We start from the raw sequence: 27,804 nt of genomic DNA, 5'->3' as shown, positions 1-27,804 counted from the left end.
AATTGGCCTTTAGTTCCGGTTGGTAGGGTGCAAATCTCCTGAAAATCCATCCGGGATAAACCAACCGGGACAAAAGGAGGGGTCTTTTGTCCCAGGTCACTCAACCGGGACTAAAGACCCCCTTTTATCCCGGTTGGTAATACCAACCGGGATAAAACGGGTCACCACGGCAGGTGCTTAGTAGAGAATTGGCCTTTAGTCCCGGTTGGTAGGGTGCAAATCTCCCGAAAATCCATCTGGGATAAACCAACCGGGACAAAAGGGGGGGATAAAAGACCCCCTTTTGTCCCGGGTCACTCAACTGGGACTAAAGACCCCCTTTTATCCCAGTTGGTAATACCAACCGGGATAAAACGGGTCACCACGGGAGGTGCTGCAAAAAAAAAGAATGCACGTCGCAGCACCTCCCAAGTCACGTGATTTTTCACACGAAATATGCGCGTGTGCGCTGCATGGGATTCGAACCCACAACCTCCTGCCTCACGCGTAGCTTCCTTGCCATCCCACCTACACATCACATCTGACTATATAGGGGATGCTATCGTTTTGTATTAACTCGTGGGGGACCCTTTTATCCCGGTTGGAAACACCAACCGAGATAAAAGACCCCCTTTTATCCCGGTTGGTATTACAAATCGGGATAAAAGGGTTCGAGGAATTTAGTCCCCTTCTAGTCACCTCGTTGGGATCCTTTTATCCCGGTTTGAAACACCAACCGGGATATATCTTTGTCCCAGTGTACAAATAATCGTCTGGGGGCGATCGATATATCTTTGGGATCTTCTGATGAAGTGATGCGACACGAAAGAGAACTTTCTTATCCCCGACAGCACACGAAATTTGATTCGGCGTTAGTTGCTTGTCAGTACATCGTTCAAAAATTAAGTAGAGTAAGACTGCTTCCTACTATAATCAAACAGCACGAAACCATGTCTAAACAACATCAAACGAGCCTGTTTTAACAAAATATACTACTCCATCTGTCCACAAATTTAAACATTTGTAACATTGAAAATTAGCCCACGAATGTAAACATTTCTGGCCAAAATCCATCCATCCATTAAAGAACACATGTCGTTTATCCGGTTAAAAAAATATAATTAGCTCCCGGCATTTATGAGATCAGTTAGTGATTGATTGGTGACAAACGTCAATTAGTTGCATCTCAGTCGTATTGGTGATTGATTGGGTGACACTATAGTCACAAGTCAGAATGCCTTGCATTCCACACAAAGGAAATGCATTTGTGAACGGAAAGAACGTGATAGGAGACACATTTATTATCGTTGTGTAATGCGATGTGGTGACGAGTGTATGCTCGCCATCCGTATCACATTTCAAGTTTTAATTAAATCAATTAATTAACTGTCTCAGTATATACAATCCACCCACCTGCGTGTTAATAATGTTAATTAAACGATACCACGAGCCAATCGTGATCACATGGATATCAATTGACGCTGACACGACATATATAGGCTGAGACAGCCCGGAGTGAACTGGTGACCGATCCTCTCAAATCAAGTCCATGGCCATCCAGCAGGGAGATCTTCAACGCCGGCGACGAGCGAGTGCTCCGTCTAAGCTAATGAGCCTGGAAGCACAGGGACGAAGTTTCACGCGCGCACGTCACCATCGTGGTAAGCTCTCGCGGTCTCGCCAGGGCAGGAGAGACGCGGCGTCTCCCCGAGCGGGAGCGGGCACGATGACCACGTGATCAGGAGCCAATTCAAGAGTCTCTCTTCGCGTACAATAATAATAATACGTTTTGTTTATACACGCTACTATTTCTTTTGATACTAAAAAAGGCCATCTCGAGATTATATCCTTAATTAATTAGTTAGTTAATCAACCAATTAACTTTTATCCAACCTGTCTTCGTCTCGTATGAGGCTTGGACTCTTGGTATATATACATCGGAGTCGGGGGCCCGTACGAGTCTGGAGGAGCTTGTGCTCTGTCACCGTTGCAGTGATAGAGCATTGCGAGCGTGAACAGAACAGAGCTGAGCTTGTTGCTTGTGTACCAGGAGAGGCCTGGCACTTCTTTTCCTTCCTTTTCTCTTCTCTCACTCATCAAGAAGTCTAAGCTACATGGCGGGTGAAGAAGTGTACGTGGATTGGAGAGGGAATGCAGCGGATGAGAAGAGGCATGGAGGCATCAGGGCAACACTCTTCCTCTACGGTATGTAGGCAAATCTGGCAGCCATTTGTGCTAAAAATTCATGGCTGCATGCCTCTATTTTCCCCCCGTCAAATACGCGACATATGCCTTTATTGATCAATAGGTGAGCTGTCTGATTGGATCGGCTCCTGTTCCTTGCAAAGTTCAAAACGAGTGTTCTGTTTGTTATGTTCTTGTAATATCCCACAGTGCTTCTTTTCTTCCTTTTGCCTTGATCTGCTCAAGGATTTGTCGCTAGACGTCTACGGAGGTCTGCACCATTGCATGGCGTTAAGTTTGCAAATTAAGTATAGTAAGCTTGTTTCAATCATTCAGTGCTGAGTATTTAGCTTTGGAGTGTAGACGTACGATAGTGAGTTTAAAGGCTTCACTTCTTTTGTGACAGTGATGTGAGTGAGATCTGATACGGTGTTGAACAACTACTGATGGTCTTGCACTTGTGCACTTCTCGATCTTGGTTTGAGATTTCTGTCTGTCTACCTAAACAAAGAGTAAATATGCAAACGAAACGAAATAGAGGCATAGAGCACCGAAGTTTCTCTTTTGTTTGAACTAGGGGGGAGAAATAGGGGGCATTTCATTCTGGCAACTGACAGTTTGACCTCTCGATTAGTTGTTTAGAGCGTCTGACAGATTTTCATCTGGATCCACAGCTGTAGGAATAGTACGACTCGGAAGTAAAAAAATGGGTACCTACAACACGAGGTATCCAACGCCAGATAGGAAAAATAACCGACAGTTTGACCTCCTCTTTATTTTTATCACTGGTAACTGACATCTTGATCTGTGCTCTGTAGAAGCAGCTGCAAGAGTACACTGACTGCTATAAATCCCAAACTCTTCTCTTTGAGAAGGGTGCGTTTGTTTATCAATGATAAGCTATCAAGATATCACGTGATCAAGTATAAAAAAAATCATTGATTTCTTTGTCAAAACATCCACAACAAACAACCTCATTTGAATCCAAAATGCACAGGCACCACTATACCAGTTGGACTAGCCACCAGTTGGCACGTTAAGCCAAACTTAGTTCTATGATATCCCTCTTAGCTAATGTTATAAATTCAACTCCCTCACAGAAATGTTTGATCTCAGCTCAGAATAGTCACATCCTTTTCGAAATGCTGCATGCACAAACAACTCTACCTGAATATGTCGAGATATGAGAATGTTGGCAACCAAGAAAAAAGACCTCACCTTTCTTGACTCACATACAGCTACACTTGGAAACCTAAACTAGTCTTGATTGGTTCAGAAGTACTCCAGATCAGTATTTCTTCCAGAAATTAGATGTTCAGCTTCTTTGAACCAGTTGCAACCAAACAGTTTGAGCTGAATGTTATGTTGTTTGCAGTTTTGTTCATGCTGAGAAGTTGCCCTAGCAGCTCAAACTTCAGCGTGGTGGCCTATTTTTATGGGACGTTGCATCTGGATATTGTGACCTCATCAACTGTGATCGGCTACCTGGTTGGCGCCGTGTTGATATCTGCTGCTCTGATGAACTTCATCTCTGATGCATATATCAAGCGAACCACCGCTATATTTGTATTCGGCCCCTGTGTGATCCTGGTAATTTACTTCTCAATTTAATTCCCTATTAAAAAAATTATGTTGAAATAAAAAAACTACACGGTCGTAATTGCTCTTAAAATATTCTTCTTTTGAAATTGGAAACTAGAAGTTAAAAATTCCGAATTATAACATTTTCTGTTGGATGATGCAGGGTTACACGTTACTAGCACTGCAAGCCCATTTTCCTTCATTTCATCCTGAAATTTGTGAGATAAACAAAGAACCAAACAACTGTGAGCCAGCTAAAGGTTGGAATTTGACAATGCTCTGCTTGAGCTTACTATTGTTCGCTGTTGGGGAGGGCTGCATGCGTTCTTGCATACCATCCCTTGGTGGAGATCAGTTCAGCAATGATGACCCAAAAAAATCACAGCTCAAGAGTATGTTCTTGATCTGGCTCAAGTTTGCAAATTCTCTTGGAGCAATAATTGGCTTGGCATTCTTGGTGTGGATCGAGAATAACTTGGGTTGGAACATTGGATTTATGATATGTGCTCTTATTGTTCTTGTAGGGCTGCTTGTGGCAGCCAGTGGAATGCCTTTCTATCGAATGCAGAAGCCTACTGGAAGTCCTCTAACTAGAATATTGGAGGTAAAAGTTATACATTACAGCTGTCAGATGGAATATACACCTATTGTTGTAATTCAGTATACTTGCTGATCACAATCAATAAATATGAAAAGGCTTCAATATGTGATTACTTGCCTATAGTGCTTAATGTTGAAAGATCATTGCATCGTATTCCTTAGTTTAAATATATAGCAGATAATTACTCATAAGAAATAAAGGAATTTAATAGCCCTTTCGGTGTATGAATCTGAAAAAAATTATTATCAAAATCAGCTAGTTTGTAAGAATTCAAGATAAAAGGGAAAAAAAAACTTTAACTTACGTAGGTTCTCGAGTTCTGAACCTGGTACCTCTACAGGTTCTCGTAGTTTCATCAAATAAGAGGCAAGCCATTGTAGATGTTATCGAGCTGCAAGAAACCGGTCAAGCAGAATGCATACACAAATCTGGGTAAGTTCTTCACTGCTCACATAGTCACATTTCCTCGGAAACTTACTCATTTAACGAAGAGTTATGTTTTATTGTATCCCAATCATAATCTCCCTGAAAAAGTTGTTGGACAAATCCTGGATAATGATGGTGATAACAGCCAAATTTCATTTTGCAGCGCTACTCAAGTTGACGAAACAAAGGCCATCACCCGAATGCTTCCAATCTTTATCAGCTGCTTGATCATCTACTTGCCCTTCACGCTGCTGATGACATTAACCATACAAGTTGGCAGCACAATGGACAAAGGGGCAGGAATAATCCAGATACCTTCTGCCTCTCTTATAGCAATCCCAACAGCATTCCACATGCTGATGCAGCCATGCTACAGCCGAGTCTTGACACCGCTGCTGAGAACAACCACAGGCCATGAGTGTAAGATCAGCCCACTGCAGCGTATTGGTGCTGGTTCGGTTTGCGGGACTGCAGCGGCATGCATCGCCACATTGGTGGAAGTAAAAAGATTGACTGTTGTAGAGCAGCACGGGTTGACATCGACAGGTACGGGTGTGCCAATGTCTGTCTTCTGGCTGGTGATCCAGTTCTTCCTGCTAAGCATCATGGATGCAGCATCCTTCAGCGGATTGATAGAGTTCATCAAGAGTGAGGCGCCTCCAGCAATGAAGCCGATCGCACCAGCAGTGCAATCCTTTCTGGCTGGACTGGCTGCCTGGTCAAGTTGCGCCTTCGTTCAGCTCGTGAACAGGGCGACACGGGGTGGGGACTGCAGTAGAGGATGGCTGGACGGAGCAAACTTCAACAGAACACGCCTTGATCACTTCTTCCTGTTGCTGGCAGCCTTCGAGCTAGTGGCATTGATCAATTACGCTTTCTGGGCCAGGCGATACGCCATGAAGCAGCAACGCATCGGTACAGTTGGATTAGAGGATGACAACTGAAGAAATTAAACAGCCAAACAGTATGAGTATGCACTAGATAGGAGAGGTCGTAAAGACCACCAATATCTGTCAACCGAATAGCAGGTCGGCAGCAGGAGTTACCTAACCAATGCGCCATGCAGCGAAATTCTCTGCAGATGCAAACAATTGCTATCTTAAAGTTCACAATCCCATCAAGCAATCACTACTTTTCCAAACCCTTTTTCGATCACCATTTGCAGAAAATAAAAGGACCAAATTCTTTGTAGTGACCACCTTGCAAGGGCAATGCCAGAATCTGATCAGATTTGGAGGAAAAGGAAACGCATAGGGGTCCCTGCCTCACCTCTCATGGCCGAGCCAATCGCCACCGTACCTCGTCCGCGGTCGCCGGCGGCAGACTGGGAGGGGCACTCGCAGCTGGTCTGGTTACCAACTATGCTGCCATTCCTGGCCACGTGAGCTCGGCTCGAATTCGTCGAATCGGGCCGGCGTGTCTCCATTCCTCTGCTTGCTGCAGGAGCACGGGGAGTAGAGAGCTGGTGCTACGTGCTAGCACCTGAGCGGGATGGGGCTTTTCGGTTCCGGCGGCTGGAGAGGACGACGGGTGGCGGCGGGCGGGCTGGAGGACGAGCTCTCCCAATTAGACCAAGCCAGGGGCCCGTTTGCAAATATTTGGATCGCGATTAATAATCACGATCCGAACTAGGGTCTATTTGAAAATATTCGATCCCAATTAATAGTCGCGATCCATATATTTTCAGTTTGAATCGTGATTATTAATCGTGATCCAAACTAGATTCTATTTTTAAAAGTATAGGGTTCGACGTGATTATTAATCACGATCCGAACGACTACCCATGCTGCCTCTTACAAGCGCTCGCTTCAAGCATGTCGGACCACTGCCTACTTCTGCTGGCAACGAATGCAACCTTCAGTGCAAAGCGCCGGTTCCATTTTGAGAACTGGTGGATCAAGATGCCCGGCTTCGAGGAAGCAGTGTAGAAGGGCTGGGCGTGTTCTGAACTGACGACGGATCCTTTCACACGTTTAGACGCCATGTTCAAGAACACCGCCAAGGAGCTTCAGAGCTGGAGCCAACGGAATGTTGGACAGATCAAGCTCCAATTGCTCGTGGCCAAAACAGTTGTTCACTGGCTGGATAAAGCACAGGAGGAGCGTCAGCTAACAATGGAGGAACACCAACTGAGGAAGGAGCTCAAGCTCAAAAGCTTAGGCTTATCATCCCTGGAAAGGACAATGATCAGGCTGCGTTCACGCATTAGCTATCTACGTGACGGTGATGCCAACACACACCTGTTCCATATGCAAGCCGGCCACCGCGCCAAGAAGAAGTTTATCACCAGGCTGCAGCACGGGGAACACACGGCTGTCACACATGAAGATAAAGAAACAATGCTGTTTCAGCACTTCAACAGCATTCTGAGCACTGCCTCTGACAGAACCGAGCTCATTGATCTCGCCGCTCTGAACATCCAGCCTGTTGATCTCCATCAGCTAGATTGTCCTTTCTCTGAAGCTGAAGTATGGGGCACCTTGAGATCACTCCCGAACGACAAAGCGCCCGGCCCAGACGGGTTCACGGTGGAGTTCTACAGAGTGGCGTGGCCGGTGATCAAAGAAGCTATTATGGCAGCGTTCAACGCGTTCTATAGGAACAGCTGTGCACACTTGCGCCGGCTCAATGGTGCACTGATCACATTGCTGCCCAAAAGTTCAGAGCCGATTCACCCAGGCGATTATAGGCCAATTAGCTTAATCCATAGCTTCGCTAAACTAGTGGCCAAGCTCCTTGCAAACCGCCTGGCACCTGAGCTTCATCGCCTCATCGACATCAACCAGAGCGCATTCATTCAAAAGAGATCCATTCATGATAATTTTAAGTTTGTAGAACAAGCGGCCAAAACACTACACCGCAACAAAAGAGCAACTTTGCTGATCAAACTGGATATATCCAAGGCATTTGACACTGTTAACTGGGCTTTTCTGCTTCAAGTCCTGCAGGCAATGGGATTCAGTACAAGGTGGCGTGACTGGATTTCATCACTCATCTCCTCAGCCACTACCAGAGTCATTCTGAATGGCCACCCTGGCAGACTGATTCAGAACGCTAGGGGATTACGACAGGGAGATCCCCGATCTCCAATGCTGTTCATTATCGTCATGGAAGTGCTTCACCGTTTACTCAAGCAGGAGTGCTTCACACACCAGCACACATGGCCATCCAGCACCAGTGCTCACTATATGCCGATGATGTCATGATATTTGCTTCACCAACTGCCCAGGACACGATCACCATCAGAGAAGCACTCATTTTCTTTGGGAACGCTTCAGGGCTACACACCAACCTACAAAAGAGCCTCATAGCACCCATTGCCTGCACAGAAGAACAGGTGCAAAGAATTAGTAACTTCCTGCCGGCCAGAATTGCTGAATTTCCCATTCAGTACCTCGGACTGTTAGTGTCTAGGCTAGGATCTCTAGAGCACATCTAGTCGGGTTCGAGAGAAACATAGGGGCAAGGTGTTCCTGGTGAGTGCCTAGTGTGAGTGAGAGGGAAATAGGTTTACCTTCACCCCTAGAGGTGGGAGCAGCAGAGCTGCTGGCTATCGCAGGTTCTGTTGACGGAGTCTGCGCAAGGCAGCGACGCGCAGTGCTGAGCTTGGTCGCCGGCGAAGTGGCGGTGGTACTTCCCGCCGCTACTGCGCAACCTAGATCGGTAGGTGTGTCGGTGGGGGCGGCTGGCTTCGGCGAACCTCGTGAGCCGAGCCGGGTCCCCCCACCCTGTTTATATAGCGCAGCGCGACAGGGGCCCACCACCCATTGATAGGGTGAGCGCCCCCGATCAGGGCGCATATCAAGGTCCTGATTGGCCTTTGGGCCAATCGGGAAAGAGATCAATCTAACATTCTCCCCCTTGATCTCATCATTTACTTTTAGTTTTACACTTTTCACTTTTATTCGTTTCATCGTAGATTAATATGTAGAGCATGTTTCATCGTCACAGCTTAATTGCCGATAGAATCAACAGCTACAACACACCTCTCTATTTTGAAACAATTCTGTTTCTTTTGGGCCTTATCCAATCCAGGAATCATAGGCTTTCCCTTAAACCCATGCCGGCTAAGTGTTCTCTGAACACATTGGGAGGTAAGCCTTTCGTTAGCGGATCCGCAAGCATATCTTTTGTTCTTATATGCTCGAGACTTATAGTGTGATCCTGGATTCTGTCTTTCACAACATAAAACTTTATCTCAATAGCTTTGGAAGCATTGCTTGATTTGTTGTTGTGAGCATAGAATACTGCTGGTTCATTATCGCAGTACATCTTTAGTGGTCTGTGAATACAGTCAACCACTCTCAATCCGGGTATAAATTTCTTTAGCCACATTGCCTGCCCCGTGGCCTCATGACATGCTATGAATTCTGCGTGCATCGTCGATGACGCAGTTACTTTCTGTTTTGAGCTTCTCCATGAGATAGCTCCTCCTGCGAGAGTGAATACATATCCAGACGTGGATTTTCTATCATCTTTGTCTCCCGCAAAGTCTGCATTTGAATACCCTTTTATCTCTAGGGAATCAGATCTCTTATATGTAAGCATGAGTTCTTTTGTGCCTTGTGCGTAGCGCAACACCTTCTTTACCATTTTCCAGTGTTCTATACCTGGATTACTTTGATATCTACCGAGAACCCCGGTGACAAAAGCTAAGTCAGGGCGAGTGCACACTTGGGCATACTGTAAGCTTCCGACAGCTGAAGCATATGGAACCGCTTTCATTTGATCGATCTCGTACTGGTTCCTGGGACATTGAAAATTCCCAAAACTGTCGCCCTTGACTATAGGAGCAGGTGTGGCTTTACTCGCATGCATATTGTACTTCTTTAGAACCTTTTCTAAATATGCCTTTTGCGATAACCCTAGAACCCCATTCAATCTATCTCGGTGAATTTCTATGCCCAAAACATATGTTGCTTCACCAAGATTCTTCATATCGAAGTTTGAGGACAAGAACTTCTTTGTCTCTTGCAGTAGACTGATATCACTACTTGCAAGCAAGATATCATCCACATACAGGATTAGGAAAATGTATTTCCCATTCTTGAACTTTGCATAGACACAATTGTCCTCTATATTCTCTTGAAACCCAAATTTCTTTATTATATCATTAAACTTTAGATACCACTATCTAGAGGCTTGCTTTAATCCGTAAATGGATTTCTTTAGACGACATCCCATATTCTCTTTGTCTTCCATGACAAAACCCTTTGGTTGTTTCATGTAGACATTTTCTTCCAAATTCCCATTTAGGAAAGCCGTCTTTACATCCATCTGATGTAACTCTAAATCAAAATGTGCAACTAGTGCCATTATGATTCTGAAGGAGTCTTTACATGAGACAGGAGAAAAAGTCTCATTATAATCTATTCCTTCTCTTTGTGTAAAACCTTTTGCCACAAGTCTCGCCTTATACCTTTCTATGTTCCCTTTGGAGTCACGTTTAGTCTTGTAGACCCATTTACAGCCTACTGTTTTGGCTCCTTTAGTAATCTCCTCAAGTTCCCAAACATTGTTGGAACTCATCGATTTCATCTCATCTTCCATGGCCTCTAGCCACTTCGATGAGTGAACACTTTTCATGGCTTCTTCATATGAAGTGGGATCACCTTCTATATGAACTTCTTCTGTATTATAAACTTTATAACAATCAGGGATGGCTGATTTTCTGACCCTTTGAGACCTTCTAGGCCCCTCACTTTCAGGCATATTCTGTTCCTCTGCTTGTGGCACACTATTCTGAGGTGGCTGCTGCAACTCTTCCTCGTGTGCAATGATGGGTTCAGTTGGCTCCTGAAGGACAGGTTCCAAAACTTCACTCATCGTTTCCACGGGTGGAATCACAGTAGGTGCCTGCACCACAATATCAGGGACTGTAGCAGGTGCTTGCACCACGACCTCAGGAACTATCGGTGCGGGAATAATAGGTAGTGAGAAGTATGGTTCCTGAATCATCGGATTAGGTGCACACACCCGCTTCTTCTCAAGATCAATTTCTCGAGCTACCATGCTCCCCCTCACCATCTCATCCTCTAAGAAAATCGCCTGTCTCGTTTCTACAAACTTTGTGAATCTGTCTGGACAGTAGAAGCGAAAACCCTTTGATTTTTCCGGGTAGCCAATGAAGTGGCAACTTACTATTTTGGGATCTAGTTTCCCGATGTTTGGGTTAAACACTTTTGCCTCAGCTGGGCTCCCCCACACACGTAAGTGGTTTAGTGAGGGTACTCTTCCTGTCCATAGTTCGTACGGTGTTTTGGGCACCGACTTACTTGGTACTCTATTAAGAATGTGAATGGCGGTCTTCAGCGCCTCCATCCATAGTCCCAATGGCAAGGTGGAATAGCTCATCATGCTGCGCACCATATCCATCAATGTACGGTTACGCCTTTCAGCTACTCCATTTTGCTGAGGTTCGCCCGGCATTGAATACTGGGCTACTATGCCATTTTCCTGCAAAAACCTTGCAAAAGGTCCAGGAACTTGGCCGAATGGGGTATGCCGACCATAGTACTCCCCCCACGGTCGGATCTTACTATTTTGATTCTTTTGTTATGCTGATTTTCAACTTCAGCTTTAAATATCTTAAATTTATCCAACGCTTCTGATCTTTCTTTGATTGGATAAATATAACCGTAACGGGAGTAATCATCTGTGAATGTTATGAACAAATCATAGCCATCCACACTTTTCACAGGAAAAGGTCCACAAATATCAGTGTGGATTATCTCTAAAATTCCTGTGCTATGTTTAGCTCCTTTTTTAATTTGCTTTACAAATTTTCCTTTAATGCAATCAACGCATTGTTCTAAGTCTGAGAACTCTAATTGAGGAAGAATTTCATTCTTTCTATTCGGCTTTCTCTCCCGCGCCCGGCGATGGCCGGCGGCGACGGTGGAGGGATGGCCCCGCCGGCGCACGGCCGCGGCAGCCCCCCTCCTCCCCTCTTTTGCTAGCCTCCCCCTTTCCTCCCTCCAAAAACCCGAAGGATCGAGATCCAGATGGAGAAGAAGGGCCGGCGCCACCGCGGGTCCCCTCGCCGGCGAGCGCGTCCACCCCGAGGGTTGGGCGCGCCGCCGTCGAGCGGTCCTGTGGTGGTGCTTTTGCGCCCTCCCCCGAGCCCCGAGCGGTTGCGCCGGTGGTTCGGGTGGACGTGTTCTCCGGCGAGCCCGAGGCTCGACCGGCCTTTGCCGCTCGCCGTCGGTGGACGTGCGGCGGTGAAGGCGACGACAGGTAAGTCTCCCGGCGTCCCTCTTTTCTTTAGATCTAGGGTTAGGGTTAGGGTTTCTTTTTTTTTGTTTCTTTTTCGATCGTCATTCTTTTCTCGATCTACTGCTTTTCCCGATCTAGAATAGCTTCTAGGAGGTCTCTGATACCATTGTTTGTGTCTAGCCTAGGATCTCTAGAGCACATCTAGTCGGGTTCGAGAGAAACATAGGGGCAAGGTGTTCCTGGTGAGTGCCTAGTGTGAGTGAGAGGGAAATAGGTTTACCTTCACCCCTAGAGGTGGGAGCAGCAGAGCTGCTGGCCATCGCAGGTTCTGTTGACGGAGTCTGCGCAAGGCAGCGACGCGCAGTGCCGAGCTTGGTCGCCGGCGAAGTGGCGGTGGTACTTCCCGCCGCTACTGCGCAACCTAGATCGGTAGGTGTGTCGGTGGGGGCGGCTGGCTTTGGCGAACCTCGTGAGCCGAGCCGGGTCCCCCCACCCTGTTTATATAGCGCAGCGCGACAGGGGCCCACCACCCATTGATAGGGTGAGCGCCCCCGATCAGGGCGCAGATCAAGGTCCTGATTGGCCTTTGGGCCAATCGGGAAAGAGATCAATCTAACACGGACTCCCACTGACTATTGACTGTCTCAACAAAGCTCACCTGCAACCACTGGTAGACAAAGTAGCAAGCAGCATACCAACCTGGAAAGCTTCTCTGATGAACAAAGCAGGCCGGCTGACAATGGTCAAGGTGGTCATGAGCTCAATTTGTACCCACACATTCATTTCACTGAAGATACCGGAGTGGGTGATCCATGAGATTGACAAGCGCCGACGGGGCTTCCTTTGGGCAGCTCAGCAAAAGGCTCATGGACGGCAATGCCTCGTCGCTTGGACTGCATCATGCAGACCAGTGGAACTAGGAGGTCTTGGAATCACTGATCTCAGGATTGCTTCTTATACCCTGATATTGAGATGGATGTGGTTGAAAAGAACCGATCCTGACAGACCATGGAAGCACCTGCCACTCCAGTTTGGCAATGACAATGTGCTTCAGAAGATGTTCCAGGCTTCGATCCAGGTACATCTGGGGGATGGCAACCTTGCCTTATTCTGGATTGACAGATGGAATGGCAATTCATCGCCATGCTCCATCGCCGTTGATCTTTGCAACCTCGTCAGGCCAAGATTAAGAAACAGACGCTCGGTTGCTGAAGCTATGCAGGATAAGAAGTGGATATCGGACGTTGTTGGACGGCTAACAGTGCCGGCCATCCATCAGCATGTGCACCTATGGCACGAATTACAGCATATTCAGTTAAGGCCTGGCATAGAGGATGCTATCACCTGGAGATGGGAGCCCTCAGGTGTTTATTCGGCAAGATCTGCATGTAGAGCATTCTTCATTGGATCACCAATCTCTCCTGCAGGCAAGTTGATCTGGAAAGCTTGGGCGCCAATGAAGATCCGCTTCTTCATGTGGCTGGCCTGCAGAGATCGCCTGTGGACAGCTGCCAGACGCCATCGCCGGGGTTTGCAGGACAACACCGCGTGTGCCTTATGTGATCAGGAATTAGAAGATGCTGACCACCTGTTTGCCCGTTGCTCATACACACAACAGTTATGGTACCTCGTCAGTTCCATCCTGCACATTCCTAGTCTGGCGCCAAATCAAGATATGAGTTTAGTTGAATGGTGGCTTCAGAAGAGACACGGCCTAAACGCTCGACAGAGGAAAGGACTTGACTCCAGCTTCACGCTTATATCCTGGAAGATTTGGAAAGAGCGCAACAACATGGTGTTTAGCAGAGCGCCTCCTATGCAGCCAGCGCCGCTGTTACAACGGATCCTCGACGAAGCACTCCTTTGATCAGCAGCTGGCGCCAAACATCTTGCCACCCTCGGCTGGCCGGCACCAGCAGAAGCTCAGGGAACGGGATAGTGTAATAGTGAGCTTCGTATTTCTCTAAGCGGTTGTTGATCATCTATACATAGGCTAACAAACTCTTAATCATGTGCGTGCGCCCGAACGGCCCGCGTTATACTAAGTTTTATTCATCATTTTCTTAATACAAATATACGCAGCTCTCCTGCGTATTCACGGAAAAAAAAATTATCCAGGTCGGCTGCATTGCAATTGCAACCGCCGGCGGTCGCCGCGGTTCATCCCGCGCCCGCCCTCCGTCAAATCCGCGAGCTCAGAATTCTCCTCCGGATTCCCCCACGCGCTCCCTCCACTTACGGTCCGAGCTGCTCCGGAAATGCCGAGGCGGACGGCCGCGCCGGCGCATCGAGAGCGCACGGTGCGCAGGCACGGGAGGGCGCGTAGAAGCCACCAATCGACTACGGTCCCGTTTGTATCCGCTATAAGCGGCTTATCGGTGGAAATAAGCGAGAATCCCGCCAAACGTTTTGCTTATTTCCACCGATTCTTGCTTATATGGTAAGCCGCTCCAACGTTTTGAACTAAAAGAAGTGAAAAGGGAGAAGCGAGAAAATCTTCGTTTAGATTATAATCAAGCGTGGCTAGAAGGACAGCTCGCCGAACGGCGACGCGGCGCTCGTGGACTACGGTGGCGTGGCCCCCACCATTACAAAATAGGTCACAAGCAGCTCATTCTGAAACTGAGCACATCACTCCCTGATCCTTTTCTTTTTCTAGTTTCGTCTTGACTCTTGAGCAGCAAGAACTGCAGAAATTCTGGATGCCATACGCTGGTCCGCGACTCCACCTCGCGCTGATACCCTTCCTGGCACGCGCGCGGCTCTATTCAGCCTTACCAGAAGAGCGTCCGTGATGGCCGTGGTAGCCAAGAGCCGGCATGGCATCAGCTTCGGGTTCCTCCGTCGGGAATGGCGGTGGCCGTCCACCGCACTGGAGACGCTGCTCCTGGCCATTCCTTCCACCCCTGCCACCCCTTTGCCTGCTTGCACTTTATCCAAAATATGTATGTATTTCTCGATCTGTAGATCAATTTCATTTGATTTATTCCTCCAGTGTGTATGCAATAACTGAAGAGGATAATTACATGCAAGCCGGGAGCCTGAATCTGTTCATAGACTATTTTTCTGGCAGAGGATTTAATCAGCAGCAAGCCAACAACTGATCTTGCATCCCGGGACTTGTGTACTCTGGCATTAGTAATGACGATACTTGAACTAAAATCTGCTTTCTGATTGCTGGTGTTGTTCCTTTCTGGCACAACTTGCATTTGTTCTTGTCCGTTGCTAGGCTGTCTTTTAGAACAATATGTTCTGGGGCATCAATTCTCTTTTCTGTCGTACTTTCGTATATGTTTGTTATCTTGCTTTCAGACATCAGCATCTCCTGACTCCTGTGCATAAGTTATAGTTGCTCAGAACAATCAGTAAATTGATGATTTAATTACAAAACATCAAATTCAGTATCTTGGCATGTGGAAAGCAATATCCGCTTATTGTAGTACTTGCAGACTTCTCTCGTTGTAAATATTCCTGAGTTTTCTCCCTTGATGGTGATGAATGTTTGTTTTAGTGTGATTACTTGCTGTAGTATCCAAATTTCAGTCAACAGGGAGTAGGTGAGAAATCAACTTTGAGATGGTAGTTGGTATCTATGGGGCTTGCAATATCAATTGCATAAAATAGGGCAGAATCTTTTATTGATCATGTTGATGGTATCACCCCTTTGAATTTGAATGTCCATCTGCTTATTTATAGCTTTATATCACTCTTGTTTGCAAGAGATGAAATGGACTAGCAGTAATCAAGATTCAAGAGGAAGAAGACAAACTTTCCAGCAGTACCATGTCAATTAGAGGCTCTGTAGATGGAGATCCCATCTAAGATTTGTATATCGGAGTCAGAGCATTATGCCTTATATACTATAAGTCTCTGTGTGTTCCTATTAATCTATCTTTCCCGAATTATGTGCATAGTTATGGGATAAGGACACCATCACCTTACCAGAAAGCCATATTTGAACCAACTCCACCTTACCAGAAAGCCATATTTGAACCAACTCCATGCCATCACCATGAAGCTCATTTATGCTGGCTCATTTATGCTGGCTCAGTGTTGAGAAAATATGCATGTAGTTAAAAACCTGAGTGTGTGTGGGTGTTTGTTGTAAGGGATTCTTACCCCTTTTCCTTCTTAATATAATGATATGCAGCTCTCCTGCGTGTTTGAGAAAAAAAGTGTTGAGAAAAGATTTTGTATAGTTTATGTTTTTGCTGGCTTGATTTCAGGACTTATGTGCTCAGGTATGGCGAGATGGTTGCTGTGCCTTTTTTCCTTATTACTGCTATCATGTCTTTCCGGCACATCTGGTAATTGTGCTTATCCATGACTAACTATTTATTAGGTTTCCATCTTCTAAAACAATATGATTTGGGGGACCTAGGACGACCTGTTTCTCTATTAGACTTTGATTCTAATATACCTATATATCCTGCTGCTTTCAGATGTAAGCATTTCCTGTTCATAGTTAACCTGCACGGCTGCACTGCTATGCAGAGGAACTTGGTTTTCTAAAGATGCTCAAATAATTAGTTATTGACATTTGAATTACAAATATCACACTCAGAATGATGGCATGCTGTAGCAAAGCTTGTGTCCTTTTCTTTTCTTTTCTTTTCTTTTCGTTTTTACTTACAGACATTTCCCATTTGACACGCCCCTGGTTATTTTTTTGTTATTAGTTGTGCCTGTTGTAGTGCCTAAATTTCAGTTAGCAGGAAATATGAGCAATGGAAGTCCACTTTAGTGTTGGTAGTTGGTAGTATACAGGCTTGAGTAGCAATGGCATAAAATAGGCCGAATCTTTGATTCATCACCAACCCATTCATCACCAACCCACTTTGAATTTTAATATCTGGACCATCTGTTTACTTATACCCCTCTTGTTTTCAAGGGATGCATTGGGCAGACAGTAGTCGAGGGAGAAGAAACTTTTCTGTAGTACCATGGCAGTTGGAGGTTTTGTGGACTGGAGAGGAAGCCTCATCAAGAAAGAGGTGCATGGAGGGGTCAGGGCAGCATGGTTTATGTACTGTAAGTCTCTACACACTAAGTTCCTTGTATGATCTATCATCCTGAATTACGTGTTTAGTCATTTGCAAGCATGCGTCCTGGATGAGATGTATTCTTATTTTCAAACTTCCTCTCCTCCACCTTTTTCCCCTTGCAGTCCTGACTTTTGTAACAAGCATGGTTAATATCCCATTTTTGCTGAATTCGGTCATCTATCTCCAAGGAACAATGCATATGGGAGTATCAGGCTCTGCAACTACAGTCACTAATCTTGTTGGCGCCACATCTGGATTTGCTTTGATAGGAGCTTTCCTCTCAGACTCGTACATCACTCGTTCTAGGACTATACTTCTGTTTGGTCCATTGGAGTTTCTGGTAATTCTTTTCCTGGTCTTTCCAACTAGCTACAGCCTAGAAAAGATATTTTGCATGTTCTGTTGCTTTTACTAGATGTGGACCTTTCGATAGTAGAGATCACAGTGATAGTTTCAATTAGAGAAGTGAAAAAAAGAACATCAGTATCCTAAGACTAATGGTAAAATTGGCTACCTGCAATGCATAATTAAGTCAAAAGGCGCTAATGTTCTTACCCTTTTTTCTTCTTAATATAATGACACGCAGCTCTCCTGCATGTTCGGGGGAAAAAATGGCTACCTGAATTACTTTAAATTTTGCGTGAAGTTTTTTTTACTTGAGAAAGGTATTCTCAATTTCTATTAATAGAAGCCACCAAATGTTACAGCTAGTTGATACCAGCAAAGAAAGGAAGGAAAACAATTGAACATTGCATAGTCGTACCCTGCTGCATCTGCAACAAACTACCAGAACAAAGTCTGACATGTTAATGAGATTCAAGAAACTGACATCCAACACAATCTTTTCTATGCCCAAAATCATCAGCTAATCCTCCTCGCAGTCACAGATCGCCCTCTGCTTTTATGAAACACCTCAATCACCACTTGGCATAGAAGATTAGTGGCCAACAAATTGTTCAATTTTGCATGAGTGACTCTTATTTTGGCACAATAGGCGTGTTAGGATCTGATCTGGACAATATTTTAGTAGTAAAAGAGGACGGATATCCTAGGTCATGGTTCTGGGCTTCTGTCATGTGCATTGCTGATTTCACGTGCTTCCATCCAAAGCTAGTACTCTAGGTATATTCCAAACATTTTAACTGGTTTATACTGTAAATTTTGCTACAAATATTCTCTGCCAGCTTTGAAAAGTCATCAAAAGAGTAGTAATAGTCCCAAATTCTACAAGGTTCAAGTTTATGATGTGGGATTTGTTCTTGATGAAACCTGCACTGGGTAAAAGTTATTTTACGAGCCTTTTCTTTGAAACTATGTATGTATTATTCATGAATAAACAGGCACTAGTGCAGGGCTATGGATTGCTTGCACTGCAAGCCTACATTCCGTCACTCCATCCACCACCTTGCAACATTGAAGTTGAACTGAGTGACTGCAAAGAGGTCCATGGTTGGAACGCTACACTATTTTATGCAGCCTTGTATATCAGTGCATTTGGAGAAGGTTGCATACGTGCTTGCTTGCCATCCCTCGGAGCAGATCAGTTTGACCATGAAGACCCCTCTGAATCCCACCAACAGTCCAGCTTCTTTAACTGGTACACATTTGGGATCTCCTTTGGAGGTTTTGTGGGGCTAATTTTCATTGTGTGGCTTCAGAACTACAAGGGGTGGGACATTGGACTTGGCTTCTGTGCCATCCTAATTCTTCTTGGGTTGCTTGTATTTGCGGCTGGTCTTCCTTTCTACCGCAACCAAGTACCTGAGGGAAGCCCTCTAACTCGAATCCTGCAGGTCGTGCTCCTTCCTTTCTTGAAAGAGAAAATCTCACCTTAATAATCAGCAAGTGTGTTCTAAATGTTCATTAGCTATGATCTTGCCTCTACCAGGTTCTTGTGGTTGCATTCAGAAACAGGAGGTTTGAACTGCCTGAGGAGCTGGAAGAAGCACGGGGAAGCAGTGCTGAACGAGGCTCTGCTAAAGTACTCCCCCAAACAAATATCCTCAAGTAAGATTTGGATGAGCACATACAGTTTTCAATTTTCATTGCAGATTACTAGTTATAGGAAGCATTGCCTTGTTGCTGGTATTGTCTATTATAAACTATTCCATGCATCTTGCTAGATTCCTCGATAAAGCTTGCATTAACCATGGCAAAGAAGGAGCCTGGTCACTTTGCAGTGTGACAAAGGTGGAGGAGACAAAGATTGTGTTCCGTATGCTTCCTCTGTTTGTCAGCTCCATGATTGGATACGTATCGAACCCTATCATCTTAACATTCACCGTTCAGCAAGGTGGCATGACAAACACACGGCTCGGCAAGATCCATATCTCCCCCGCGACACTCTTTATCATCCCCACCACATTCCAGATGGTAATGCTCGCCATCTATGACCAGTTCATAGTGCCATTCTTGCGCAGGCGCACGGGCTATGCCAGTGGCATCACTCATTTGCAGCGCATTGGAATAGGCTTTGCCTCCATGATACTTGCATCAGCTTTTGCAGCAGTTGTTGAGAGAAAGAGAAAAGAAGCTGCAGTGGAGATGTCCCTGTTCTGGCTCGCGCCTCAGTTCTTCCTGCTGGGCGTGTCGGATGTCACGTCATTTCCTGGGCTCCTTGAGTTCTTCAACAGTGAGGCGCCTCGGGGCATGAAGTCCATCGCCACAGCATTGTTCTGGTGTGAGGTAGGGCTCGCGTCGTTGCTGGCCACCTTCCTGGTGCAAGGGGTGAACAGCGCCACGGGGCATGGGCACCATGGAGGGTGGCTAGAGGGTACAAGCTTGAACAACAGCCGTCTTGACCTGTTCTACTGGGTTGTAACTGTTGTCGGATTTCTTGGCTTCCTTAACTACCTGTACTGGGCGAAGAAATATGTCTACCGGCAGGATCCACTCGTCGTGGATGAGCCATCAGCCGATCAAGATTCACCTTAAACTGCTGCACTCGAACTGTCCTTTACTTCAGAAAGGCAAAGCGCCCTCTGGTTCCCAGTGCCACTTATGAGCTGCAAAGCAGTGCCTCAATCCTGTACCGTATCACATACTGATGTCTGATTGTATCTATATTGTTTGTTGTATTTCATCCACGATACTTAACGGTAATTGTGACGTTTATGAAATGGTCACTTCAAAGGCTATCGCCACAGTTTGTCATCATAGATAAATGTAACTAGGTCTGGGTGGTTCTCCATGGCGAAGTTTGTAATAGAAAAATGTAACAAATATGCCAAGTCTGTATAACCCTGCCAGCTTGGCTATGTATGTATCATCACTGGCAGTGGTTCACCATGAAATGAATTGTCTATGAACATCATGGCTCATATCATCAGGCACTGGTGTGCCGCATGTCCATTTCTTGGCTGGGGATCTGGTTCTTCCTGCTAAGCATCATGACAAAGGACAGCATCCATGGACACAGCATCCTTCGGTGGGCTGATTAGGTTCTTCCTTTATTTTGTTTTTGTAAATAACGGCAGAAGCTCTGCCATTCACTGCAAAATGAAAAGAAGAGAATTGCGACACCAGACCTGCAAAAGGGAAGACACCAGATGAAATTGAAGCACAGTGCCAGATCAGGGCTACGCCTGAAACAGATTGGGTTCATCAAGAAACGAGGCGAGTTCAAAGCCGATGACACCAGCAGTGCAGTTCTTTTCTGGCTGGACTGGACAGCTTGCGGCTCCATTCAGCCTTTGATCGCTTCTTAATGAAGCTGCAAGCCTACGAGCTGGTGGCACTGAGCCTCAAACACTTTCTGGGGCAGGAGATATGCCAGCCGCCAGGAAGCAGCAACACATCGATACTCTCAGATTCTGGCGACAGTTCGTCAGAAAATGAGCCGCCAAACAGCATTCAGTAGGTCGGTCGCAATAAAGAACAAAGATCACGGAATCATGATGAGTTTTGATGATCTTTGTTTACTTTGTCTAAGGATGCTAGATGATTGTAATGATATAATGTAACCGAGAAATATCTTCGATCTCCATCGATCAGCAGCAGTTTGGCAGCCCGTCTATCCAATCAATCCATACAGTGATGTGCTCTTCAAATGCAGCAATCGCTATCTTGAAATGCATAAATAAATGTGCCGTCCCGTCAACATCAAGTGATCACTTCTTCAAACCCTTCTACTAATCAACACTTGCAGAAATGAAAAGGATATCAAGTGGTAGACTCCCCAAATGGGCCGGCGGCGCTATAATAGACTCCCCAAATGAAGCTTCGTGATTGGGTAACTGGGCCTTGGTCAGACTTCAGAGGCGAGACAGAGACAGAGCCATCGCATTCGAGATTACAGGCTGTAATCCGTGCAGCCGCCGTCCGGAAGGAGTCGTCGGTGCCTCCGACGTCGGTGTCGCAGGCGGCCAAACCGGCTACGACGCCGGTGGTCTGGATCGGAGGAAGAGGAGGAACACGAAACAGCAGTACGGGTTCGCAGCGATGGGTCACCGGCGGCCACGGAGGCCGGAGGTGGAAGAAGAAGGTGGTGGTGGTGGCGGGCACTCCGCGTGGAGTCTTGTCGAGCGCCCCCTTCTCCGCCGCGGTGGCTGCCATGGCCGTCGAACGCTACCGGTCGGAAGTTCTGAACGCGACCCAAAACGAGGGGGTTATATGAAAAATATTGGATCGCAATTATTAATCGCGATCCAAAATAGGGTTTTATGTGAAAAATGTTGTATCGCGATTATTAATCACGATCCAAATTAGGAGCTATTCGTAAATAACAGGGGTTAAATGTAAAATGTTGGATCGCGATTAAGGGGCTGATGTGTAAAAACTAGGAACTGATTTCCGTGGCCGCCGACGCTCAGGCGCGCCCACGCCGCTCGCATCGGCGCACCCCCGGCGTAGCCACCGTGAACTCCACGCGCGTTTCCACAATGCCGTTATTGCGGCGCTGGTCCGCCTCCACCTCTGTGCGTCGCTCTGTAAAGGAGCCATACCAGATGGACTCCGGCGAGGGCCGTGCTCCCACAAATCCGGAGCGCCGGCATCCGCTTCACGAACGGCGAGTGGTCGGCCGCCGCCGCTGGAGATGCTGCTCCCGGCCACTCCCTTCACTCCCTGCCCACCTGCGCTGAGAATGGAAGTATCAAGTATGCAGACATCTCATTGTGTACTGTATTTCTCAATCAGTAGATCAATTTCATCTGGGTTTTCCCTCCAATGTCTGCAGAGGATAATGAAATGCAAACCCTAGCATAAATTCTACAAATTTGGATAATAGGTGTCTTCGTTATACTGTAGTGTGAATTGTATCTGTTAGGTACTATACTGTGAAATACCCGATGTCCCTGGAAACATCCTAGTTTCTCTAGTGTAAGATAATTCTGAAAATTGATGGTTTATGGTCTGCAATGTAACCCAATCACCCAAGTCCAGGTGGTAGCTAGTATTCTTGGGATGCTTGTCCTTGGCATGTCAGTGCACACGAAAATCAGATAGTACACATATTGGATCTGCGAAAACTGCAGATACTTTGTCCAACTCGTAATATGGGCGGCTTATTAGTCAACAGTGACTGCTTCTCTTAAATATATGTGTTCTGACTTCTGAGCGTATCCAACTATGTCATCAATTATGGTAAGGAGGTGATGGTGACAGCAGCAGCAGCTGTGATGAAACCCACTTTGTTTTCTGCCTTTGGATAATTTTCTATTCGTGGATTTCTTTTTACTACTTATGTTGGCAAGCTGGTATACCTGTAAGAACACCTTCCTTCTTAGTTCTTACTACCTCCATATTGATGACCCTGAGGTCGCTTAGAAATTGCAAAGGTGATTTCACTTTGTACTTAAATGATAGAAAACTGAATAAGTTTTTCCTAATTGTAACCCTTTCTGATTTGCTTTCATTTCCCTCACATCACTTTCAGATATATTCCTGAAGTGAATGCTGGTTCATTGCGCCACCAAACCAGATATCAGCATAATACCATAATCTTTACATGAAATCAATATGTGAAGGACTCCACATGGTGATTATGATGTAAGGTAGCCATACCAAGGATGTATTCCGTTTTTTTTTTTGTCTGGCAAGATTGATTCAGCAGATGGCTAACAAATTATCTTGCTTTCAAGACTAATCTTCTCATGTTATGATGATGGTTGCATTTGACTTCATTTTCTTATTGCTGCTAGTGTGTCAACATCTGGTAATTATGTTGATCCATGATCAGTTATTTTCTAGGTTTTATCTTTTAAAAGCTAAAAGAATATGTTCTAGAGAACCAGCAAGTAATTTATTTTGTTATTCTTATCATATAAATAGTTATGATGTCACTTTCAGATTATAGTGTTTTGTGTTCATAAGCTGCACTATTTTCCAGAGGAAGTCAGCTTTTCAGATGACTGTTACTAAAAACAATCAACGAATTATCACTTTCGCAGTCAAGTGACAAAATATGGCACTCAGAATGATGGCATGATGAATACAATTCCTCCTATATATTATTACTTTCCAAGCTCTCACGTTGTACATGTCCTGTTTTTTCCACTGTAGTGTGAATGTGTTGTAGTGTCCAAATTTCAGTCAGCAGCAAGTAGGACGTGTTGTAGAAGTCAACTATCAGGGATTGTGATAGGGATGGAATGAAACAGGCAAGAAAAAGAAAACATTTTGCTTGACCAAGTTGTTGCTATCACAGTATCACCTCTTGATTTGAATGCCCATCAGTTTATTTATACCCGTCTCGTATATGAGGGACTCAGCAGGCAGCCAGTAGTGAAGAGGGAGAAGGCAAAATCTTGATATAAGTACCATGGCAATTAGAGGCTTTGTGGACTGGAGAGGAAACCCCATCAATAGAGGGGTGCACGGAGGAGTCAGGGCAGCATGGTTTATATATTGTAAGTATCTATATGCAATTCCTTGTTGCATCCATCTTCCCTGGCATGTTTCCTGGATGAATGTTTCTTAATTTCAAACTTCATCCCCGCTTTTTTCCTCCTCTCAGTTCTGACAGTTGTGGCAAACATCGTGAATGTCCCAAATATGCTGAATATGGTCACTTATCTCCATGGAACGATGCATATGGGAGTTTCGAGCTCTGCAACTACAGTCACTAATGTCCTTGGTGCCACAGCTGGGTTTGCTTTGATAGGGGCTTTCCTCTCTGACTCTTACATAACTCGTTCAAGAACTATACTTCTCTTTGGTCCATTGGAGTTTCTGGTATTCAATCATCTATCGCCTACAGGAATTTTTCATGTTCTGTTGCTACTGCTAAATGTGAACTAACGATAGTAGAGAACGTGGTTTAATTTTTTTAAAAAAAAATGTCAATTAGATGAGTAAACAAAAAAAACTATGCTAGAATACCTCCAGAGAGTTGATTAGCAATATTAATTCAATTTTTTGCATTCAGTTGCTTTTGAATAGTATAATTATGATTGTGGGGATCTGATTTGGCTGATGTTAATGTAAACTGTTGGAAGTTTTTTTTTGAGGATAACTGTTGAAAGTGTGCACAAGGTAAACTGAAAAGTTTGCGCAAGTGCTGAAGACTGAAGTACCTTTCCAGAGCTCACTTCTAGTTGGGTATACATGTAAAACGATTTCAGGGGTCTGGCTAGGAGGGGATAAACTACAAGTTTACATAACCAAAACAGTGATGGGCTCAAAATATATTAGATGAACGGCTCATACGTAAAACTCTGAGTTACTATGTCCTGTTTTGTTACATTTCGATTGATAAAGTATGCCTACTCCAGTAATCTTGCTGTAAAGCCCACTTAATTCAATATTGGAAGAAATGGATTGTGTTCAGGTGTAAGCGAGAGGTTGGTATCTCCTTTCTTAACCTTAGCCAAGTAAGGCCTGCATTAACAATTTAACATCCTCCTGTTATTTTTCTGAATACTAATGCTGCACAGGGAGCTTCTGAAAGCCATTAAAAAGAGTAGCCCCTGAATTTAGAGAAATTTTAGTCGTAATTTTTTATCAGTCCTTAAGCAAATGTGCACAAGTTAACACCCTTTATCAGTTATCACCCTTATGCACTGTATTTGTTATCGTGATAAACTCACACTTGTGCAGGGCTACGGACTGCTTGCACTGCAAGCCTACATTCCTTCACTCCGTCCACCTTCATGCAATATTGAAGCAGAACCTAGCAACTGCAAAGAAGTCCATGGCTGGAATGCCACCCTGCTGTACGCCGCATTGTATATTAGTGCACTTGGTGATGGTTGTATGCGTGCTTGCATGCCATCCCTTGGAGCGGATCAGTTTGACCATGAAGATCCCTCTGAATCGCGCCAGCAATCCAGTTTCTTTAATTGGTACACCTTCGGGATCTCCTTTGGAGGTTTTATAGGGCTGATTCTCATAGTGTGGCTAGAGAATGACAAGGGGTGGGACATTGGATTTGGCTTGTGTGCCATTTTAATTCTTCTTGGTTTGCTTGTGGTTGCTGTTGGTCTCCCTTTCTACCGCAACCAAATACCTGAAGGAAGCCCTCTAACTCGAATACTGCAGGTTGTGCTCCTTACTAGTTTAGACCATAATATCTTATCTCAATTATTGAGCACTGTGTTGTGAATATTGATTAGCTGCAATCTTGCCTCACCAGGTTCTTGTGGTCGCATTCAGAAACAGGAGACTTGAGTTTCCGGAGAAACTGGAAGAGGCACAAGAAAGAAGTGCTGAGCCAGGCTCTATTGAAGTACTCCCTGAAACAAATAGCTTGAAGTAAGATTCAGAGAAAAACACGTACCATTTTGTGTGCAGTCTACTGGTTAGGAAGAGTGGAGAGCACTACCTTGTTTCTAGTATATCCTACTATAACTATGTCATGCATCTTGTCAGATTCCTCGACAAAGCTTACATCAACCGTGGGAAAGATGGAGCCTGGTCAGTTTGCAGTACGACAAAGGTGGAGGAGACTAAGATTGTGCTCCGTGTGCTTCCTCTGTTTGTCAGCTCCATGATCGGATATGTATCAAACCCTATCCTCTTCACATTCACCGTGCAGCAAGGTGGCATGACAAACACAAGGCTGGGCAAGATCCGTGTTTCCCCAGCTACACTGTTCATCATCCCCACCATATTCCAGATGGTAATGCTTCCAATCTATGATCAGTTCCTTGTGCCGTTTTTGCGGAAGCGCACGGGCTATGTCAGTGGCATCACTCATTTGCAGCGTGTCGGCATAGGCTTCGCCTCCATCATACTTGCGTCAGTCATCGCAGCAGTTGTTGAGAGGAAGAGGAAGGAAGCTGCAGAGCAGATGTCCCTATTTTGGCTCACCCCTCAGTTTTTCCTCTTGGGTGTGTCAGACGTGACATCGTTCCCTGGGCTCCTCGAGTTCTTCAACAGTGAGGCACCACGAGGCATGAAGTCAATCGCGGCTGCCTTGTTCTGGTGTGTCCTAGGGCTCTCGTCATTGCTAGCCACTTTCCTGGTGCAAATAGTGAATAGAGCCACCAGGCATGGGCACCGTGGAGGGTGGCTGGAGGCTGCAAGCTTGAACAACAGCCGTCTTGATCTGTTCTACTGGGTTGTGGCTGTTGTCGGATTGCTCGCCTTCTTGAACTACATGTACTGGGCCAAGAGGTATGTCTACCGGCACCATCCACGCGTTGTCACAAATGAACCACCGGTCGATCAGGATTCACCTTGAAACATCACAGGATTCGCACTCAGATATTCCTTCAGTTCAGCAACAGCAAAGGCAGGATAACTATGCTCTGGTGACTGGTGTACCACGCCATGGATTAGTGTCTGTTCTCTAATCTCATGCTCTGTTGCCTGATTGTATATTCAGCTAATTGGATTGGATGTCATCCGTGATACTTACCAGTAGTTTACATTTGCGAAATCCTTATTATCAAAGGCGATCTTCATAGTTTGTATTGTGCAAGTGGGTGTTCAGAGACACGAATCTGTCAGATTGGTAAGAGCTGAAGTGCCAGCTTGAATATATTGCATAATGAATGGATTTTCAATGTATGTTCTGCAAAGCAATGCCAATGCAGCCATCCAATCTTTTAGGTGTCCAGACACAGGAGTTGCATCTCATAAACTTTTCTCTTTCAAGGAATCAAGGAGGTCTTGTTTGGATACGTAGTGATCCCCTCCAATCCACGGGAGGGCCATATGGATTTTGGGGGGTGGGATTCAAACCGTTGACTAGAACAGCGCGCAACGTTGCCGCGCATAAATAGCCCTCCATCTATTTGGTTTGGAATTTATATTTTTATGGTTAAATGGAGCACACTATTTATGCAATATCAAAGAGTGGACTTTGAAAAGTATCTTGTAAATAAATTCATGCACGTATCAAGATGTTGTATTTTTTTTGCTAGATTTATTTTTTTTTATTGGATATCTTTGGTTGTAACGAAGCCAACGAAAGCTAACTTATATTTTTATCATTTTTCTATGTTTCAAAGTGTCTAGGTGCATCATATAAGCCAAAGTAACATTCGATTTATTAGTTAACAAATTATCAATTTGTATCTCTATCATTTTTCTATGTTTTTGTTTCATTTTGCAAAGTGGCAGTCAATTTATTAGTTAATAAATTATCAGTTTGCATCTCTATCTTTTTTTACATCTTTATTTATATTACATGCGGGTTGGGCGGCGAGGTGATTTCGTTAAAGGTTGAGGATTTTCTTAGAAAATTGCATGAGAGAGGTCTGTGGACTGTGAGTTGTATTTCAACAAAGTACGGGGTTTTTTAAAGAAAATTGTGTGAGAAGTCTTGGATGGCGGGTTCGATTCCGACAATGTTCGGAGTTTTTTTGAAAGTTTACCGGGGCTATCTGT

At 45.2% G+C, this 27,804-nt stretch overlaps 4 protein-coding genes across 14 annotated transcripts; all 4 read left to right on the top strand.

Annotated features, from left to right (window-relative positions):
* The first annotated feature begins 2,093 nt into the window (after positions 1-2,093).
* Positions 2,094-5,930, top strand: LOC117865641 (protein NRT1/ PTR FAMILY 4.6). Its single transcript, XM_072295319.1, has 5 exons — positions 2,094-2,184; positions 3,539-3,753; positions 3,908-4,348; positions 4,686-4,777; positions 4,917-5,930. The coding sequence occupies exons 1-5, from the start codon at positions 2,094-2,096 to the stop codon at positions 5,713-5,715; spliced, it is 1,638 nt and encodes a 545-aa protein (XP_072151420.1). The 3' UTR covers positions 5,716-5,930.
* Positions 5,931-6,753: 823 nt separating this feature from the next.
* Positions 6,754-7,748, top strand: LOC140223479 (uncharacterized). The gene is made up of 2 exons (XM_072295318.1): positions 6,754-7,402; positions 7,720-7,748. Exons 1-2 carry the CDS (start codon positions 6,754-6,756, stop codon positions 7,746-7,748), a joined length of 678 nt encoding a protein of 225 aa, XP_072151419.1.
* Positions 7,749-14,643: 6,895 nt separating this feature from the next.
* Positions 14,644-20,351, top strand: LOC117863295 (protein NRT1/ PTR FAMILY 4.6). 5 transcript variants are annotated; one of them, XM_034746935.2, is made up of 7 exons: positions 14,644-14,931; positions 16,213-16,293; positions 16,878-17,017; positions 17,154-17,371; positions 18,372-18,824; positions 18,920-19,038; positions 19,155-20,351. In XM_034746935.2, the coding sequence occupies exons 3-7, from the start codon at positions 16,930-16,932 to the stop codon at positions 19,963-19,965; spliced, it is 1,689 nt and encodes a 562-aa protein (XP_034602826.1). In that variant the 5' UTR covers positions 14,644-14,931; positions 16,213-16,293; positions 16,878-16,929; the 3' UTR covers positions 19,966-20,351. The 5 variants fall into 5 exon arrangements, with proteins under 5 accessions (XP_034602826.1, XP_034602828.1, XP_034602827.1 ...); XM_034746937.2 differs by lacking the exon at positions 14,644-14,931 and adding an exon at positions 14,980-16,090 and having other exon boundaries at positions 17,220-17,371; XM_034746934.2 differs by lacking the exon at positions 14,644-14,931 and adding an exon at positions 14,985-16,090.
* A 1,474-nt stretch (positions 20,352-21,825) lies between these two features.
* LOC117863296 (protein NRT1/ PTR FAMILY 4.6) lies at positions 21,826-27,016 on the top strand. Of its 7 annotated transcripts, none has more exons than XM_034746945.2 (7): positions 21,826-22,127; positions 22,907-23,019; positions 23,533-23,879; positions 23,987-24,204; positions 25,069-25,509; positions 25,604-25,722; positions 25,840-27,016. In XM_034746945.2, the coding sequence occupies exons 3-7, from the start codon at positions 23,792-23,794 to the stop codon at positions 26,651-26,653; spliced, it is 1,680 nt and encodes a 559-aa protein (XP_034602836.1). In that variant the 5' UTR covers positions 21,826-22,127; positions 22,907-23,019; positions 23,533-23,791; the 3' UTR covers positions 26,654-27,016. The 7 variants fall into 7 exon arrangements, with proteins under 7 accessions (XP_034602836.1, XP_034602835.1, XP_034602834.1 ...); XM_034746944.2 differs by having other exon boundaries at positions 22,907-23,024; XM_034746943.2 differs by having other exon boundaries at positions 21,826-22,808.
* The last annotated feature ends 788 nt before the right edge of the window (positions 27,017-27,804 follow it).

The sequence above is a fragment of the Setaria viridis genome, chromosome 7, assembly GCF_005286985.2.
Source record: "Setaria viridis chromosome 7, Setaria_viridis_v4.0, whole genome shotgun sequence".
NCBI lineage: Eukaryota > Viridiplantae > Streptophyta > Magnoliopsida > Poales > Poaceae > Setaria > Setaria viridis.
Note: the sequence above shows the minus strand (reverse complement) of the source record. Positions and strands in the feature narration are given on the sequence as shown.

Excerpts from the sequence above, each read along its gene's own strand:
- LOC140223479 (XM_072295318.1), top strand. The coding sequence starts at position 6,754 with ATGTTCAAGAACACCGCCAAGGAGCTTCAGAGCTGGAGCCAACGGAAT. Across the intron at positions 7,403-7,719 it reads ACACTTGCGCCGGCTCAATG|GCAATGGGATTCAGTACAAG; the intron begins GTGCACTGATCA and ends CAAGTCCTGCAG.
- LOC117863296 (XM_034746945.2), top strand. The coding sequence starts at position 23,792 with ATGGCAATTAGAGGCTTTGTGGACTGGAGAGGAAACCCCATCAATAGA. Across the intron at positions 23,880-23,986 it reads GGCAGCATGGTTTATATATT|TTCTGACAGTTGTGGCAAAC; the intron begins GTAAGTATCTAT and ends TCCTCCTCTCAG. Across the intron at positions 25,510-25,603 it reads CTCTAACTCGAATACTGCAG|GTTCTTGTGGTCGCATTCAG; the intron begins GTTGTGCTCCTT and ends TTGCCTCACCAG.
- LOC117865641 (XM_072295319.1), top strand. The coding sequence starts at position 2,094 with ATGGCGGGTGAAGAAGTGTACGTGGATTGGAGAGGGAATGCAGCGGAT. Across the intron at positions 4,349-4,685 it reads CTCTAACTAGAATATTGGAG|GTTCTCGTAGTTTCATCAAA; the intron begins GTAAAAGTTATA and ends GTACCTCTACAG. Across the intron at positions 4,778-4,916 it reads GAATGCATACACAAATCTGG|CCAAATTTCATTTTGCAGCG; the intron begins GTAAGTTCTTCA and ends TGGTGATAACAG.
- LOC117863295 (XM_034746935.2), top strand. The coding sequence starts at position 16,930 with ATGGCAGTTGGAGGTTTTGTGGACTGGAGAGGAAGCCTCATCAAGAAA. Across the intron at positions 17,018-17,153 it reads GGCAGCATGGTTTATGTACT|TCCTGACTTTTGTAACAAGC; the intron begins GTAAGTCTCTAC and ends TTCCCCTTGCAG. Across the intron at positions 18,825-18,919 it reads CTCTAACTCGAATCCTGCAG|GTTCTTGTGGTTGCATTCAG; the intron begins GTCGTGCTCCTT and ends TGCCTCTACCAG.